The sequence below is a fragment of the Arvicola amphibius genome, chromosome 9, assembly GCF_903992535.2.
Source record: "Arvicola amphibius chromosome 9, mArvAmp1.2, whole genome shotgun sequence".
In the NCBI taxonomy this organism is placed as follows: Eukaryota; Metazoa; Chordata; class Mammalia; order Rodentia; family Cricetidae; genus Arvicola; species Arvicola amphibius.
In genome coordinates this window covers 101842840-101861459 of record NC_052055.2, presented here as the reverse complement: position 1 = coordinate 101861459, position 18620 = coordinate 101842840, and the positions used below count along the sequence as shown (strand labels likewise).

At 42.5% G+C, this 18620-nt stretch overlaps 1 protein-coding gene across 3 annotated transcripts in view; it reads right to left on the bottom strand.

Annotated features, from left to right (window-relative positions):
- Micu1 (mitochondrial calcium uptake 1) overlaps positions 1 to 18620 on the bottom strand; it is a 146054-nt gene that overhangs the window by 76542 nt on the left and 50892 nt on the right. For all 3 annotated transcript variants that reach the window (XM_038343014.1, XM_038343016.1, XM_038343015.1), the window contains one exon: positions 7269 to 7383. In XM_038343014.1, the coding sequence (XP_038198942.1) occupies positions 7269 to 7383 (115 nt within the window). The remainder of the gene's footprint in view (positions 1 to 7268; positions 7384 to 18620) is intronic.

Genomic DNA, 18620 nt, shown 5'->3' with positions numbered 1-18620 from the left:
AGCATGTTTGTTTTCCCAGGATAGAGTCATATAATGGGTACATTTTGACTAATCAACACATTATGAACATTTTCATTGCTGATAACATTTCTGTATTACATACATTATATTAAGAATGGTATTGAACTTCATTACATAGATTTATAGTAACTAGTTCAGTTCACTCTTTCATGGGCCAACCACCAAACTCAGCCAGCCCAAGTTCTTTTCCAATTTATTTTTTACATCAACATTATTATAGATGTAATTATAAATTATAATTTCCATCTAAACTCACAGAAAAGGATCGCTGGGTTAAAGGGCAGGGCCTTTATGAAAGTGATAAAACTGTTCAGACTCCAGCAAGGTGGCCATCGAATGTAAAGGTCAGTTCAAGCGGTTAGTCTGCTGCACACACGGATGGGGAAAACTAAGGATTTGCTAGTCAGTGAGGAGAGCGAGAACAAATTGCCACTTACAGAGATAATCAACACTAGGTGGTTTTGATTGTGTCCTGGGGATACGATACATGGCCAAGTGTGCTAGCTCATCTCCACCTCCTGCAGTCCTTTACATCTCTGGGAGTTACAAAAGACTTTTCCCTCATATGGCTTGGAGGATGGAGCCCAACTCTAGACAGTTCAACCTTTGCCCAGACCTGAAGATGCGATGTGTGGTCATGATGCCTACACTCTGCACGGCACCAAGACAAACCCACGCTCTGGGATTTTACAGACTATCCAAGACACCCTTAAAATAAGAGGGTGGCAGGTTATTATTGCTGGTTATTATTACTGGGATGTTCTAGTCAGGAGGACCAAGTTTCTGCTTTATTATGTTCTAAGCATTAAGTCTCAGGACAGACTTAAAATTGATATTGATCCAGTTTTGCTGGTATTTGGAAATCCTAAGAGGAAGAGACCTTTATTCCTCATTGAAATTCAGTGCGGTTAATTGATCAATTGCTGAAGTTCTCTAAACATTAACAGCACGAAACTCAACACATCAGGAGAGTGTGAGCTTTAAAACCTCTTCAAAAGATTCTGATGTTTTTTGCATTTCTTCAGCTTCCAGCTATCCAGACATCTAGTTTACCCTCAACTTCTTCCATTGCCGGTTTCTGTGGAAACTACACTCCAGCCCCAATCCCTACCAGCAGCAAAAACTCCTGATTTTATGTGAAGAATGGCATCATGACCGATGGTTCTGGTTGACAGTCCATAGCCTATCTTTGAGCTTTATCCCAGAGATTGCTTGGCCTCCCTGACACTGATGCTGTCAAGAGTGTTCAATGCACGAGATGTCAGAGAGCTTAGATTTCTCCAGAGTACCGGGAGAGGGATTCTACAAGGCAATCCCATGTTGTACCTGCACTAAGGTCATGTTCTACAGTGTAAGTATACGCCCTTCAGCTTCATTACTGCTTTATTTATGGCCAAATTACATCTGCCTATGTGACAGAAACCCATTTTTGCATTCAGAGAGCTAAAAGAAAAATGTTCACCTACTTGACCTTCTTTTCATTTTGTGTAGCTTCCTTTCAAAAGTAGAAGTTCAATAACCAAGGCAACAGCTTATGCCAAGGTGGAATTTGTCACCTAGGTGCTTAGAGCTGGCTGCATCAATAAAGAAACTGGAGTTTGTTACTTGTCCTGTGTCGTGAAGGACCCTCTTTACATGTAACTCAGTTTGGTATTCATTCAAAAGCTATTTGCTTTTCAATTATGTGTCCCAGTAGAAAAAAAATTGATAGTTACAATTAATTTTCTGGCATTATTTATATATCATAGAGAACATCAATGTAAAACAGTTTTAAATATTAATCAAGAAGCTGAAGGTATGTGCAGCAATATAAAATTTTAATATATAAAGTAATTATTCAGAGGATTTTATTTATTAGCTAACAAATATGCATGGAGTACTTCTATGAGCCACAAACTGCTGGACAGCTTTTCCAGAATAGATGATAACATTCAATGACAGCATTTTTTGCCTCAATCTTTGGAGACAAGATTTTGCTATGTCTTTCAAGCTGGACTTGAATTCACTAAGTATCCTGGCCAATCTCAAACTTGCAGCAATCCTCCTGTCTCAGACTCTCAAGTGCTGGTGCTATCGGCATGTACTACCATACTTGGCTTGCAACAGCAATTTAAAAACTTGTTTCAGGAGCAAGGTGGCAGCAAGTGATGAAGCCTGAGAATCCACAAACACTGTAAGCTGTGAGTTTAAGATTAGGGGCTAGGTACAGACAGGCATGTAGATAGGAAATAGATGGGTTTATAAACACTAGATCCCAGCCTAGCTTCCAGGAGGCAAACAAGGACTAGGTACAGACAGGCGTGTACATAGGAACATATATAGGTTTAGACACTAGATCCCAGCCTAGCTTCTAGGAGGCAAACAATGCGAAAAGTGGGGTTTACAGGGGCCATAAGCAAATGCCATCAAACATTACTAACCATGGAGAATTAAGTTCCTACAGAACTGTCCCAGTTACCAACGGAAGGCAAACGGAACAGGGAGGACCCGAGGAAGAGGGACAGCTGGCAGAAGAGTTGTATAGGACTAGGATTGTGGTGGCTTCCACAGTCTGCTCAGGGCAAAGAAAGAGAGACAGGGAGCTACACCGAAGTCCCCGTGACATGTCATCAAAGACACAGAATCAGATGTCCTAAAAGAATTCAGTCTTGTTCGTTGGAGCTAAGCACCTTGAGCAGTTGCTGCTACAGAGATGTAGATGTGAGAACTTTCGGAGTAGCTGGGCTATTGAAACGACAGTGTTCTCATACCTAACAGTATTGCATAGTTAAGAGCAGTTGTTAAATTGCCAACAGAAGTTACATTATTGTAATTTTCCAGCAGGTGGATGTATTTGTGAGAAATATGTAAAACAATGAAGACATGGCTCAACTGTCACTCAGCCAGATTATGCTACTGTGAAAACACAATTCAACTCCTTCACTAATTGCCTGGAATCTAAAGGAGGCAAAATCAGAACATACTGAATTAGGCCTGACATTTATTAGACCCACACAGCTTTAAAGTCCTAAGTACTGAGCATGCCACAGCAGTTCTCTGGGGGCTTTTTGAAGCTTAGTATTAAACAGTAAGGAAGATGCTTAATCATAAGGTTTTACAAATGACTTATTACTATTGCCTCCCTGGCTAAGACTATTACATGTGACTAGTTCACAGAATTAATCATTTTAATTAGAAGATATATGGAGGAAAGAATACAAAACAAATAGTCATTTGTCAAAATAAAATCAATTGACAATAGGCAAGATCCAGATTTTAAGTTACATTGTTATTAGGTAGTCAATCTCAACATTAGTAAAAATGACCAAAAATTAATAATATTCAGCATTCTGGATAAACCCTGAAGTATTTCTCTGTACTTAGTTATGAAGACAAATCCCTGCCTTCTGTCTCAACATCATGAGCGAATGCCGCAGTTGGACAGCGCACATAATGAGCCATAAATAACCATGTGGTGTGTTCTCACTTGATTTTTATTACCCTACTGTGAGGATCAGAGGCTCTTTGGAAATTATTTAATAATAATTATTAATCATCTTGTCTAGAAAGAATATGAGCTTATTTTATTGATGAGTAGTCATCCAGTAAATATTTAATATTCTACTTAATACAGATGCTCATGCTAAAAAAATTCCAAGTGAATCCATCAAAGCAGATCAGAGAAATGCTGTATAAACAGCAGAGTCTGTGCGCCCGGCCTAGGGGAGGATACAATGCTTGGATTCTGAATTAGCAGAAGGAATCAAATGTGTTTTGAAATGCATTAATTTAGAAACCATGTTTCCCTCACTCACTCCGCCAGCACAGCTGCAGACTGAAGATGTTAACAACAGCAAGGAGTATTCCTGGCCAAGGATACCAACAGAAAGGAGTATTCCTGGCCTAGGATAACAACAGCAAGGAGTATTCCTGGCCTAGGATACCGACAGAAAGGCTGTTTTTGGAAGAAACAAACACACCAAACACAATATATTTTATGCTCTTGTTCTGTGTCTTTGCTGTAACTCTTTATGTACAGCAAATATCTATAAGTGACTATCATAAACTTGTGATTGCTGTTATGTAACTCAATGGTTAGCTTGGAGAATGGACAATAAATAAGATAAACAATAAATTACACAGACTCTGAAGTGGTGGTGGGGGTCGAGGAGAAAAAATAAAGCAAGAAAAAGGCTTCTGAGTCACGTATGTGTAAGTATGGGTATGAGATAGGAAATCAGGGGTTATTATGTATGTGTAAGCATGTGTATGGGATGGAAAATTAGGGGTTCATACGTATGTGTAAGCATGTGCATGAGATAGAAGATGGGTTTATACGTATGTGTAGGTATGGATATGGGATGGGAAATCAGGGGTTCATACGTATGTGTAAGCATGTGTATGAGATGGGAAATCAGGGGTTCAGAGTTAGCTGGCCAAGAAGGCCCTCTAGCCAAGTCACATGTGGAGAAGAGTAAGAAATCAATGCCACTTATTTCACACACAAGAAATTTCTTATCAAACTTCCAAAAAGTTTCAATGAGAATGAACACTATGAAATGGAAAACCACGCTGCACAACATGATTTCCTGAGGAAAGCAGCTTCCCTGGTTTTACTTCTAGGCCTGGTAAACTGGAAAAGAGCAATATGCTGCCTATAGGGCTTAGATTTTATGTTCAACAACAGAGGGGAGCTTTGCAAGCACGCTGGGGTGCACGCTTCAGCCTGCCAGGGCAGAGTGTTGGCAGCGCTCAAGCGATGATGTCAGGAGTGCACGCACACGCACGGAGTGCAAATGACTCACCAGAAGGGCGGTCCTGATGCAGCCAGGTGACACCTTCCCGCCATCCTGTTGGTTTTTTGTAGTCCATTACCTGCTGCTCATCAGAAAACTAGACACACTAATGCAGGTTCCAGCCCTACACTGACAATTCACTAACCATGTTTATTTATTTATTTATTTACTCTGTGTGTGTGTGTGTGTGTGTGTGTGTGTATGTATGTGTGTGTGTGCGCACGTGTGTATACAACTTAAGTCTTTCCTCCCTGTGGGGTTGGGAGATTGAACTCAGGTTGTGAGTCTTGCTGGCAAGGGCCTTTACCCACTGAGCCATCTCGAGAGTCCAATACCACCAGCACTTTTGAGGCTTAGGGAGTTGTCTGCCCTTTCCCAGGATGACTTGGGAACCATTTTACTGTACTTAGACTGTAGCGGCCCCGTGTTACCCCACAAGCCCCAAATGTGGGAAAGAACTGACCCCAGTGTAACCTTTGTGGCCTATTTTTCTTGGCAACTTGTTAGATAACGTGGAAAACTCTGTATGTAGCCTTAAGACTGCAAGGATGCTCGGACTGCCATCACAGCCTCTCCGCAGCTCAGCCTTGGAGAAACTGAGGCAGCAAGTGAGCTCCAGCTGCCACTGCCGACACTGAGAGCAGGGCAGTAAAGTCACAGCAGCCCAGAGGCTGCTCAGTTTAGATTCCTATCCAAAAACATCTACGTATTCATAGTGGGATGAGGGGTAAGTTCTGGAACATTCCATATGCCTGAGTGTCTTCACTGGTTAAAAGAGGTTGAAATGCGGGGGAAACGTATGACACGGTGCATCAGAGACCATCACAAAATGTCTGAGCAGCTGCAAAACTTCCAAATTTGAGTTTTTTAAAAAGAAGCTCAACAAGAGGTTGGAAAGATGGCTCAGTGGTTAAGAGCACTCGCTGCTTTTCAGAGGGGAGGGTTCAGTAAGTGTCTCTGCAGTATCTACACCTACACACACGGTGCACATACATACACTCAAGCACAAACACATACACAAAAAATGATTTTTGTTTTTAAAAAGAGTCAAGGTCTGGGCTGGAGAGATGGTTCAGCCTTTAAAGGCTAGGCTCTCAACCAAGAAAGAGTCAAGGTGTGGGCTGGGTGTGGTGGCACAGGCCTTTAATCCCAGCACTGGGAAGGCAGAAGTAAACCTGACCTCTGAGTCCGAGGTCAGCCTGGTCTACACAGTGAGTTCCAGGACAGCCAGGGCTATGTAGAGAGACCTGGTCTCAAAACAACTACAACAACAACAAAACCAAAAAACGAAAACGAAAACAAAACAAAACAGAAAACAAACAGTTAAGATATGCTTTAATTTGGGACTGTCATAACCGTGCTAATGGCCATTTTCACTGAAGCTCTGGGCTGCCGCATACACTCATTTGATACAGTGCACCCATGCCAGCTGTGCTAAGACACACAGCTATTTCTTCCTTCTCCTGTCAGCAGGGACACGGAACAAGCAAGGCTGAAACTGGTTGGTCATGGCAGGAGCCATGTGTTCCGTCTGTTAAATCCATAAGCTGGGCACAGTGGTACACACGTGTAATCCTAGTATTTGGCAGGTTGAGACAGGAGGATCGCCAAATGTGACGGCAGACTAGGCTACACAGAGAGACCCTGTCTCAAAGCCACCGCCACCCCACGTTTCAGGGTTTTTTCTTTACAGAAACTCAGTCACAGATGGGGGAGATGTGGTGAGGGGGAGATGGCCGTCTCTCCTAGCTGGAAGAACACGCAGAATCACTTCTGTCAATAGAATGTCGAGTTTGGACTCTGAGTCACTTCAGTACTTTCTTTTGCAGAGCTGGGGGGCGGAACCCAGGACCGCGCACATACTAGGCAAATACTGAACCACCGAGCTGCATGCACGGCTCTCCCCTGAGTTATATTTTAACAGACTGCACACAAAGAACTATGAACATTCCGTTTAGTTTTTCTGAAAGATCAAAATCCACACTAGGAGAAAGTGCCACAGTGCTACACACCCTAAATCATTTCACTTTGAAAACCAGGCACACACCAGTGTTCTACATAAGGGAATATTGAGTTTTGAATTCTCAGAAATATAAAAAAGTAGGTAGTCAACACAAGCAGGAAAACAGAGCCAGTTTTTCCTCAGTGGACAAAATGTCCCATGAAAAAGGTATGTGGAGCGGGGCAGTGTGCTGCAGCAGTCACAGTGTGTGATGGGCCCTCGCAGAACTCGGAGCTGGCTGCAGCAGGTGTAACGTGGTAGGCTGTGTGTTTTAGAAATTCTACCTTGACACCTTAGGCTTCTTTTCCTTTCAAGAGACTTTACACACAAACTACAGAAAAAAACAAAATCTCATAAGAATTCTAATCCACTAACTGGACACAGGGGTGCTTTCCAGCCAATCAGCGGAGCTGCTTCTACATTTGCGCATGTTCCTTTACAAACAAATCAAAAGGGGAGTCCATACTTACTGGAGAGTACAGTTGTAAGGAAAATGTAGTCAGAGAAGGAGATGAGCCCACATTCTCCAAGGGTGTAGAATATGCTGCCTTCATCAGCAAATTTTTCTCGTTCCTGGGCAATTTTCTAGTAGGCACAGGTCCCACCAAGAAATAAAGAAGATACGATGGAATTAGAACACACAGTAGGAATGGGTTTGGCAGTTACAGCACAGTTCACACACCAACCTAAGCATTTCTATGACAGCCATTCGAAATCAATGGATCCTTTACAGTTTTTAAGCCAATGGAAATTCCAAGACAAAAGGTGGTTAGTTTTTACTTAAACGCTGGGTTAATATGAGATTAGGAAGGGGCTTCAGTTATTTCCTGCCATCGGGCACACAGCCCTGCCTCAGAACTGTTTTAATTTTACAACCACGGACTCCACTCTGATGACTAATATTCGATAGTACAAAGAAAAAAGAATCAAACAAATGAAAAAGCTAAAAGGAAATTGGTTCCAACTGACCGGAAACCCACACGTTTAGTTAGTTATCTGAATTAGAGGGAAAGCAGCCGCTTTCAGGGCCATACAAACGCTTCTGAAATACTAATTTTAATCTTTCCTTTTGGACTCTTAATCTTCGTCGGAAAATGGACTAGGACTAGTATTTAGGATAAAGAACATTCTGAAATATAATGCCGAATCAGACATTCACCCCAGGGTTTAGACATAATAACCTAACTCTATTTATTTTTATGTTAGATGCTCCTGCGTTTCAGCTGTTTGATAAAAACAATGGTTTCCTGACTCAACTCTTACTCCAAATACATATTCCCTTTCTCACGCTATGATCACAAAGGTCAGCTTCAGTGGCAGCCTGCCTGACACATGGTCCCTTTCAGCTTGTCCAGTTAGGCTTTCCCTGCTCGCTCTATTCCTCTCTGAAGCACAAAGTCAGTGGTGACACTGGGGATACTTCCAAAAACTGCAAAGGATCCACCAGAGAGATGCATTTGAAACAGAATCCATAAGTTCTGGGCCAACCACAGGTATTTAAGGAGCTGTTCATTCTGTGCACCCAGGCGGGGAGAAAGAAAGAGATTTTAAGAATTCGAACCAAGGAAGCACAATCAAAGCAACAATCTCATGCAAGCAGAAAACAACGGGCAGCACTGCAGAGGAATCTCATGAAAACCGACAGGCACCACCACACCAGCATCCAGGCACAGGCTACCATGGTTACCTCTGTCTAGTGGAGATCCCATCAACATCACAAAGGAAAGAGAAGTGGTTAGGCGATGGGCAGCACAAGCACCACGGGAGCCAGCATGACATCACCCCAAGACCTTAGCCGACTGTGGGGGGGGGCATAAACAGGTGCAGATCCACAGGCACAGGCGTGCCAACCCAACAGGCCCAGGTTTTAGAGTTCCATCACAGATGCTATTGGATAAGGGACCTGGGGCCGGGCTGCTACTCAGTGGTAGAATCCTACATTACATGCCCAAGACCTCAAGCTCCATCCCAGCAATGCAGAAACCAAATAGAAGACAGAAAGCAAGTGCTTCTCTGACTTTCATGGCTGATATATCCCCCATGATAGCATTTAGTGGTTATACCTTTGACCCAACAACCAAAATGAGTACATAGCTCTGGGTACTCTCAGTATGGCTGGACCTTATGCCAACACTTGGTTTTCTACCCAGAGGTTGAACATAAATTCCAGGAGAAGCTATTAGGTGAGGATTGGGACAGCAAGGTCACTCTCTGGAAAGTTAATATGCAAAAATTCATATATATATGCATATAGTTGATATATATTTTTATTTATAATTATCTGGTATGTTGTAAAACAATGTGACTAGGAAGATACACACAAAAGAAAAACATGTTTTTAAAGGCATATGATTGCTATCCAAAGCAGTAAGTGTATATGGAAGCCAAAGAATTAATATTACAATAATCTCATGGAGACGCTGCTCTGTGTATTAAAATAAAGAAGACACTGGAAGCCAGAAGTTGAGGAGCAGGTGAGAGTTTACAAAGTGAAGGGAGGCCGCTAGCCAGAGCTACACATAGCATGACTTCCACCATGCTGTTCAGGAAAAATGAAGGCAGAAAACCAAACGTGGCCAGTGACTTTAAATTTTCATTCAATTTCAAACAGACAGAAAAACTGACAAACTAGTACAAGGAGCCAGCACATACTTTTTATGCAAGTTTACTAACACATGACTCCACCGGCTTCATATTTTATACAGAGACAGCCTTCACATCACTGAGTCAGCTGGAGATGTGGAGCTATTTTACATATATTTTACTTTAAATATATCAGCAAATATTTCCTGTGAACAGAGCCATCCTCTTAAGCACTGTAGAATAAACTCAATAAAACCAGAAAATTTAATATTAATATATAGCATTATTTAATATCACCCACTAATAAAGAACCTTAACACATCATTTTGTGTGCATGCCACTGTGAGAGTGTGGCAGTCAGGTGACAGCCTGGGGTCAGCTTTTCCTTCTAGCATGTGAGCTCCAAGGCTCAAACTCAGGTCATCTTGTCAACCTGCATCCTGTCCATTTTCACACCGAGCCAGCTATCCCGACAATTTCCTTTACACTCATGCGCTTTCTTCCCCAATCCAGATGTATCAGAATAAAAATGCATCTGTTGCCAAGTATCTTTAGATTCCTATATCTGCAGCAGCTTTCCTTTTGTTCTTTGAAGAGTTATCACATATTATTGTGATGGCATTTCCATAGAAGTCACCATTTTCACTATTTTGTTGTATAGTTATACAACAAAATGGATATTTTTGTGTCTGGCTTCTACCATTAAATGTCCTCTAGGTTCATCCACATTATGCTGCAAATCAATACTTAATTACTTTCTATAACCCAGACCATTGCACTGTGTGTATAAGCCAGGATTGGTTTACACACCCACAGACAGGGAACGCAGATGACATCTGCCTTTTGGCTGCTGTACATAATCACTAACAATGTCAGAGTAGTTGCAATTTTCTCAACATATACCCAAGAGCAGAACTCCCCTTTTGCATAGTAATCATATATTTAAGTCTTGAGAGACAGCCAAATCGTTTTCTTCAGTGGCTTCAGTGCACACAAGCTCCGCCCCCAGGAACTTAAGAGGTTCTGATTTCTATGAGTCCTTGCCGCTATCCTCACGGATGTAAATGGTACCTCACTGAGGTGTTTCCTCTTCTAGTCCAGACAGGGTTTCCGTATGTAGCCCTGGATGCTTTGGGATTCCCTGTGTCTAGGGAGAGTGGAGAAGTAGAGGGAACAAGGGCAGAGTGCACAGGATGTGTGCGCCTCACAGCAGCTCCGGCCTTGTGATGCACCATGGTGATAGACTCTCATTTCTAGTCTAGTCCATAGTGCTCGTCAGAGCTTCTGGAGTTGGGTAGAAGCGGGAGGAGTAGCAGTCATGGTGTACTTGAGTGAGCCACTTGTTAAAGAGTGGCCGGTAGGAGGGCACTCTACCGAAGATCTGCACAAAAGCTGTGATATTTTACCCATAGACACCAAGATTATCATAGAGCCATCACATTTGGTTGTCAGAATTTTGGAGGGGGCTGGGAGTGCTGGTGCAGGCAGATCTCTACATCTCTATAAATTTGAGGCTAGCCTGGGGTACACAGTGAGATGATGTCTCAAAAAAAATGAGATTTACTAGGAAACCAATTATTAGACTGTTTTGTGCCTATGGCTCTTCTTGGCTGGCTTTTTAAGAAGATCTAATTCTAATATAGATAGCTTCAAATCAATTGCCCATGACATACAGGGAAGCTATGGAAACAGATATGAGTTTGAAAATGAAAATTGAAAAGCCTGAAGTATGGTAAAAATGGAAAGAATCGAAAGGCTGACAGCACAGAGAGGGTGTTGGCTAATGGCTCTGACTCCAGAGGTCTCATTAACGTTCAGTTTCGCAAATGGAAAATGCCAGCAAAATGTTCCCTTGCTTCCTCCTTTGGGTAATGTTTAATGCTGGACTAAATCTTAAGTCATTTTTTTTTTTTTGCCCTAAGCAATCATCATCTGTTTGCTCCAAAAGCTAAAAGGAGGCACATTTTTAAGGAAAACACAATGTTCCCTGCCATCTTCTCTTTGAAATGTAATTTTTCTAAGAAAATCAAAAGGGCATATATTAATTCAATATGAGAAATCAATGTAAATAGCAAAGATAATAGACAAACTGTAAGAAAAATTAAGGCTGTGCTTAAAAGTGCAAGGAAATATTTTCAAAGCTGCTTCAACTGTCTTCTGAGAGCATGTGCTGAAAGATTAGGTGTATTACAGTATCAACTCAGGGCTTGTGGGGAATCGTTCATTTTAAGGTTCCCAATAGCTCCAGCTACTTCAGCGTGTGGTGACAATTACAAAGTGCATTTTAAAAAGAAAACAGCAAGCGCGGGCACCTTATAAAGTACCATGCGACATTATCTAGCTCAGGAGTTACCTATCACATTCTACTCTCACCACTTCAACTTCTGAAATTAAAAGTGTGAGGCAGGCCGGGCGGTGGTGGCGCATGCCTTTAATCCCTGCACTCAGGAGGCAGAGGCAGGCGGATCTCTGTGAGTTCAAGGCCAGCCTGGTCTACAGAGGGAGTTCCAGGACAGGCTCCACAGCTACACAGGGAAACCATGCTTCGAAAAAAAGCCAAAACAATGAGGCAGAATGCAGGTCAGCTGAGAGCATCCTTTCTATTGATCTTAGTGACCAATGTCTCCTTCTGATGACAAAATTTTGCAGAACAACTCAAAACAACGAACTCACAACATACATGAACAAAATAGAACTTTTAGCATTCGCTTAGAACCTAGCCTTATTTCAACATGTCGAACAGAGTTCCAGGGTGATGTCACTAAGACACTGAGGTTATCGACCGTAAGAAACAAAGAAGCATCACCACAAAGGGTCTGCTGTGGTTTCACCTGTACTACGGTCGCATACTGTTTTGTTCTGGTTTTTTTTTTTTGAATCGAAAACCAGGGCTTCAGTCTTAACAGGCAAGATTTCAACCACTGAGCTACATCCTTAGACCCCCAATTTATGGGTCTGAGTGTGGTTATCGGAGCTTTGTATTATGAAGCAAGCACTCTACTGCTGAGTGGAGTCTCCAGACCCTCTTTTACTTTTATTTTGAGACAGGGCTTCACTAGGTTGCCACTCTGGCCCTGGTCTCACTCTCTAGTACAGACAGCCTGGTGATCCTCTGCCCCAGCCCCTTGAGAACAGAGATTGGAAGTCCTTTTTTTAAATGTGCATTGGCGTTTTGCCTGTATGCATGGCTATATGAGGGTGTCGAGTACCCTGCAACTGGAGTTACAAACAGTTGTGAGCTGCCATGTGGGTGCTGGGAATTGAACCCAGGTCCTCTGGAAGAACAACCAGGGCTCTTAATTGCTGAGCCATCTCTCCAGCCTGAGATTGGAAGTCTTATGAGTAAACTTACTATATAATACACTGTTCCTCACACATGTGATTGCTACACTTCATAGTGAATTACAAAACCCCGATAGCTTTTCTGGGCTGACGGCTCTGCGCTCAAAGTGCTGGCCCCCTGGCTTCTGACTCGTCTCACCAACCTACCAAATCTGGGTTTCCAGTCAGGGTTCCAACCTGACAACAGCATTGTGTGCTGAATCCCAACCAGTGAGTTACAGGGCTGATCAAACTAGAGCAGGTGGTTTGCCCGTCGAGGACTCAATTGGATGGAGCCAATTTAATCTCATCCTTCTTTCTACTTGATACGCAGTTTTCAAGTTCTCTAGTTTAAAACAAAGTAGCTCTGGGAAATCAACAGACTCCGCAAACCAAATGCTCATGCATCAACCTATAAACGAAAAATTTTCGTACTATACAGGGGGGAAAAAGCAGCATAGTGGTGCTCCTTAAATCCTTTCATGAGCTCAAGTTTTTGGATTTTAATATTGACACTTATTAAAGGTTATTTTATTATTGGTGTTTCTTACCAGACGTGATGGTGCAGGCCTGTAATCTCAGCTACTGAGGCTGAGACAGGCAGATTATGAGTTGCCCATCTGAACAATTTACTAAGACCCTATCTCAAAAGCACATTTAAAAAGGCACTGGGCGAGTGCTACAGACCTGTAATCCCAGCACTCGGGAGGCAGAGGCAGGCTGATCTCTGTGAGTTCAAGGCTAGTATGAGCTATATGTAGTGTGTCCCAGGACAGCCAGAGCTACATAGTGAGACCCTGCTTTGAAAAAACAATTTTAATAAAAGGCAAAATTTGTAGCTTGGAGGTCAAGCACCTGGCTTGCATGTGCAAAGCCCTGGGCAAAATCACCATTACTGTGAGAAGGAAACAAAGAAGAATCAATATTTCTTTATATTGCTGAAAAGAATTTCTAATCTTTCTAGTAATAGTTGTACTTAAAAAAAATTAACGATAGTAATATAACGCTTCCAGAAAACTTGATTTTGGCGTATCGTTTCCAAACGGCAAACAGCATCACTACCTGAGTTACAGTGGGAGAGGGGGTGTTAGGGGAGAGTCAGCGATTTTCTCATGCAGTCAATATCACACTTCATTATCTCCTCGGTGAACAGACAGCTGCCGAAGCCTTGGAAAGACGTTAGTCTCAAACAATCACATCACTCTCAGTCAAACGGAAGTCGTTGCACAGTGAAAATATGGCACTCCGGACTTGGTCCACACCCAGCGGTGCGCAAGTGTAGGATGTGGTGTCAGCCAAATGAAAATTAAGCACATGTTTTCAGCCGGGTGGAGTTCACAGTTTCCCCTTTCCCCACTCAGGTTCTGTTTTCAAACTTCTCAAAGGTCTTTTGTGGGGGAGGCGACATAAATTCCTGTGCAACGCACTGAGGCGGGGGTGCTTGAGAAGATGCCCATGCCGTCTGCAGGAAGCAGCTCTCTTTTCAGTCCCAATCCTAACCACCTGAGCTCCGAGAACAACCCGAGTACAACCCGAGTACCCGGAGTGAAGTGTTTGCCTTACTTCACTGGCCTCACAGAAGATGTCATCGGGGAGATGTTTACAACGCAAGGGCGGCAGATGACGAGCAAAGGCAGCGACAGCAGTGCAAATGAATCTGCTGGAATGGAATTAACGTCACGTGGAGGACAGAGCTTTATTTGAATCCCCCGTGTCTGCTGAAGCATCATGAGAACTCTACGGGGAAGAAAGATGTTCTGGTGCTGCATGCCCGGGTACTCCTCTCTATCAGCTCTGTGTGGGACAGCTGTATTTGATCGCTATTGATAATCTGCTACCCTCATCTAAGGATTCAATTCTGAACTTTGGTCGCACAAACAGACTAGCACTAAGCACAAACTCGCAAGAAAACAACCCCTGACCTCAACAGTCCCGAGCTCGGGGTCTCGGTTGTAGCCATGCGGGTATCAGAAATGGCTTCCTTGTCACTTATGCCAACCGCCTCAGGAACGGACTTTAAAATAGTAAGTCAACATAGCAATTTCATCCTTTCTCACTTGGAAAAATACAGCAAGGAAAATAGGTCTCATAGGGAAAAACAGAAGGCCCGTTACAGCAGTCACTGCTCACACCCTCGCCACAACGGCTCTCTCTCAGGAAGGGTTGTGCAAAAGAATTTTAAAATCAAATTTGATACCAGACATAAAAAGATATCCATGGGACACCCCTGACCATTAAAGGTGTGCCAAGACTTTATAAAAATCACAGGGCTGGCTGGCTAGCTCAGTTGGGAGTGCTCACAGTCCCTAGCAGCACTGCAGAAACTGGGCATGCAGGGTCACTGGGATCGCATAGGAGACGACTCAGGTTTGGACAAGTGAACTAAGTGCCCCAGTTAACCGGACCAACTGTACTCTAACTCCACAGCCCACACCATGAGCCACTGTATTTCATATGCTATGAACAGCACAGGGGCATGCAGGTTTCTGAAAATGTTACTGAGGGCTGGAGACTTGTAGTTCACTATTGTGGAGCGTGAACTGTGGGGCTTAGCTTGTCCCAGCTCACCTGAGGGAAAGGTGAGCCAGAGAGTAAGTGTGATTTACTGAGGCACATGTGTGTTTCATTCATTTTCATGCATCACGTCAATACTAAAATGTTCTACACTCGTAAAGCTTTCTATTCTCAGAGAACTCCCTTCTCTACAACCACAGGGCATCAGCAGGTATTCAGAACAAGGCGAGAGCCTGCGTCTACAGATGGTGGATGCCTGAGCAGCTCTCCTAGAATCGTACAGTTGTGGCCTTCACAATGCTCGTATCTAAGTGATATGGACGGTCTGGAACAAAGTCCTTCACGGCAGAGTGGACTGAAAATTGTTCTGTGGTAAAAAAAGCCAAGAATGAGGCATTGTCACAAATGTAATGGCCAGTTATGTTTATGCTTCAGATAAACCATGGCACATCGAATGGGTTCGGCTGATCTCAAATTCAAACACAATATAACCTAAAATAAAAATGTATCTAAAGATGTGGTAATAGGAATCTGAATATTTGAGGCAAGCAAATAAGTGACATCCTTTTTGGGGGCTCTTAATGATTATATATATATATATATATATATATATATATACATATACATATATATGTATATATATTCATTTCTTTGGTCAACCTGAATAACCAAAACACGTGGTAGAACTCGAGAGACTGGAAAGAGGCCTGGCTACTCCATGTCAGTACAGTAAGTGTCTAGCGTCATTAGTAAGTTGGCCTAAAGAACAGTGCACTACGCCAGCAGGCCTCTGGGGCTGGCCTTTCCACAGGCAGTAGGAACAGCATGCAGAGAACAGATCCTGCAGAGAGATAGGCAAGGGTCCATCTTCTCTCATGAAGGACTGCTGCTTGCTTGGGGAGCTTAAAAGATATGTACTGGTGTTGCCAAATCAAGCGCTGTTTCTAGAAACTAATATGAACAATTCCCTCACCATCTATAACAGAGAAGTTTATGTTCAATATAAACTTACAAGGTATTCTGAAGGATGCAGTAAAAGCTGTTTTAAAAATATTTAACATCTCAAATTTTAATTTTAATGAAACAGTTTCTATACGCTGCATTCAGCTACTGATTCCAGAAACCCATAAAAGGTTTGGGAAGTAGAAGAATGCAGGCTGCTTCCAAATTTAAGAGCTTCCCTTGCACAGAGGCCATGGTGTCAATCTCCGCACCATTCCGACTTCAGTACATGGGCTCCTGAAGCAAGTGAATAACGGTTGATTTCCAGCCTAGCATCAACCGAAAATAGCACTCTGAGTACTGAACGCCTACAGTGGTTGAGCGCTCAGGGCTGTAGATTCCAGAGACTTCCTGCACTTAGTAATTCCCATCTCCTCCCCTCACTCTTTGCTGAAAACATCTTTTTGGAAGGCAGGTCTCTTTAAAAATGCACAATTATTAATGAGGAGCGAGGGACTTTGAGCTGCCCCTCACCATTTGTCCTGCCACAATGAGAGCCATAGGCAAGACATTCTGATGTGACTGACCATTAACGGAGGGCTTAAGGCCCAAATCCAGGGCTTGCTCATGGAAGGCAAGTGTTCTACCACCAAGGGCATAGCCCTCTTTTCCTTTGGCTAGCACTTCTTTCTATCTTAGCTATTCTGAAACAAAATCCCCAGAATTCGAAGCATTGAAATGGGCTTATTAATTAGTTATTTTGACAAAATTTGAAGTATTGCTTGTTTCAGAATACAATTAATGCCACAGTTATCTACAAAAGACAACATATTCCACCAATAACATGGCGAATAGTCGGTTTGGAGAACTACTAAAATACACCCCATTTTAAAAGAGGAGCACAGGGGAAAGACATTGTAAAGAGTACCCTGTGCTCTTCATTAATTATATCACCGGTTCTTTCAAATCAAGTGATGCTACTATTTAAGCTGAATTTATATTTTTATTCCAGCTAACCATCAAAAAATGCAAGAGCAATTTTAAGTGAATAAAAATCTAAAAATTTACACTCTATCGTTAAAGAGTGCCAGCATCTGAAGATCTGTTTAAAAAGTACTTGTTCTGAGTGTCCTTGGACTCTATACCTGCATAGTCTTTCCACGTGCTCATTTACAGGTTACACTCATCGCCTGGCTCAAAAGGACAAAATAAGGACATCTAAATTACGCCACCAATTTCCTCTTAAGCCATTTTATTGAGCAAGGAGCAACAGGCACCTCCTCATTTTCATTTTTTAAACTTTCATTTCTATGATAGAGTAGGAAAAAAACAACCCAAACAATACTAATATTTAAATGTCCAATTCATTAAAATCTGATGTTGTGCAATGACTGCAACTAAGTTTCTCGCCCTGTTGTGTTAACAGCTACTCATAGAACTTCCTTTGAACTATGCTGGGTTCTGTATTCTCGAGGACTGCGCTGTGTTCGAATTGTCATATTAGAGATGAAGCAGGAAACTGAAAGTGACAGGAACGGAACCGTGGAGGGGACGGGCATGCACTGAACCTTTGCCTCTGAAGCATTAGTATGGATTCCAAAGCAGTGAGTGATTGAGAGCACATGCGGCTGAGTCAGTACCTGCCAGAAATCCTGATCAGAAGATGAGAGAAAGAAAAAAAAACAGATTGACATTGATTATATGAACAAACCCCCCCAAATCAAACACATATGTATATCACAAAACACAACATAGGAAAGAACAATTAAAACCTGCAATAATGATCACTGAAAACCTGGAAATAAAGGAATGAAGAACATACACAAATGGCCTAGACACTAGCCATAAGGCACACAATAAAACAAAGATCTACAATCTCCCAGCTCCATAGCACACAGCCACAGGAGAGCGTCACACTCTACAAAGAGAACACACGAATCATTGTCTTTAAGGAAGGGCGCAAAGACTCCATGTCTTCCCTGGGTCCGTCAAAGCATTTCTGGAATGATGCCTATTAAGATTTTAGCGATACGTTTTTTTCAACTTCATGCTGAATCGCTTGCTTTGCCATTCATCCCAACACATAAACAACCAGACCTGGCTAAGTGCAGAGCATCAGTAACTGTGCAGTGGAGCATTCAGAACAAATGGAACATGTACTCCCTTTATGTTCCACTGAATCGGGGCTGTCCTTGTGTAATGAAGACCGCCATCATGGCCATGGCTGCCATCTGAGGGAGCAGTTCAGGTCAGTTAACATACCCTGGCTTCACTCCAAATATCAAGTGATTTAAAGAAACCTTTTTAAAAAATATTTGTATATTTATTTATTATGTATACAATATTCTGTCTGTGTGTTTGCCTGCAAGGCAGAAGAGGGCACCAGACCTCAGTATAGATAGTTGTGAGCCACCATGTGGTTGCTGGGAATTGAACTCAGGACCTTTGGAAGAGCAGGCAAT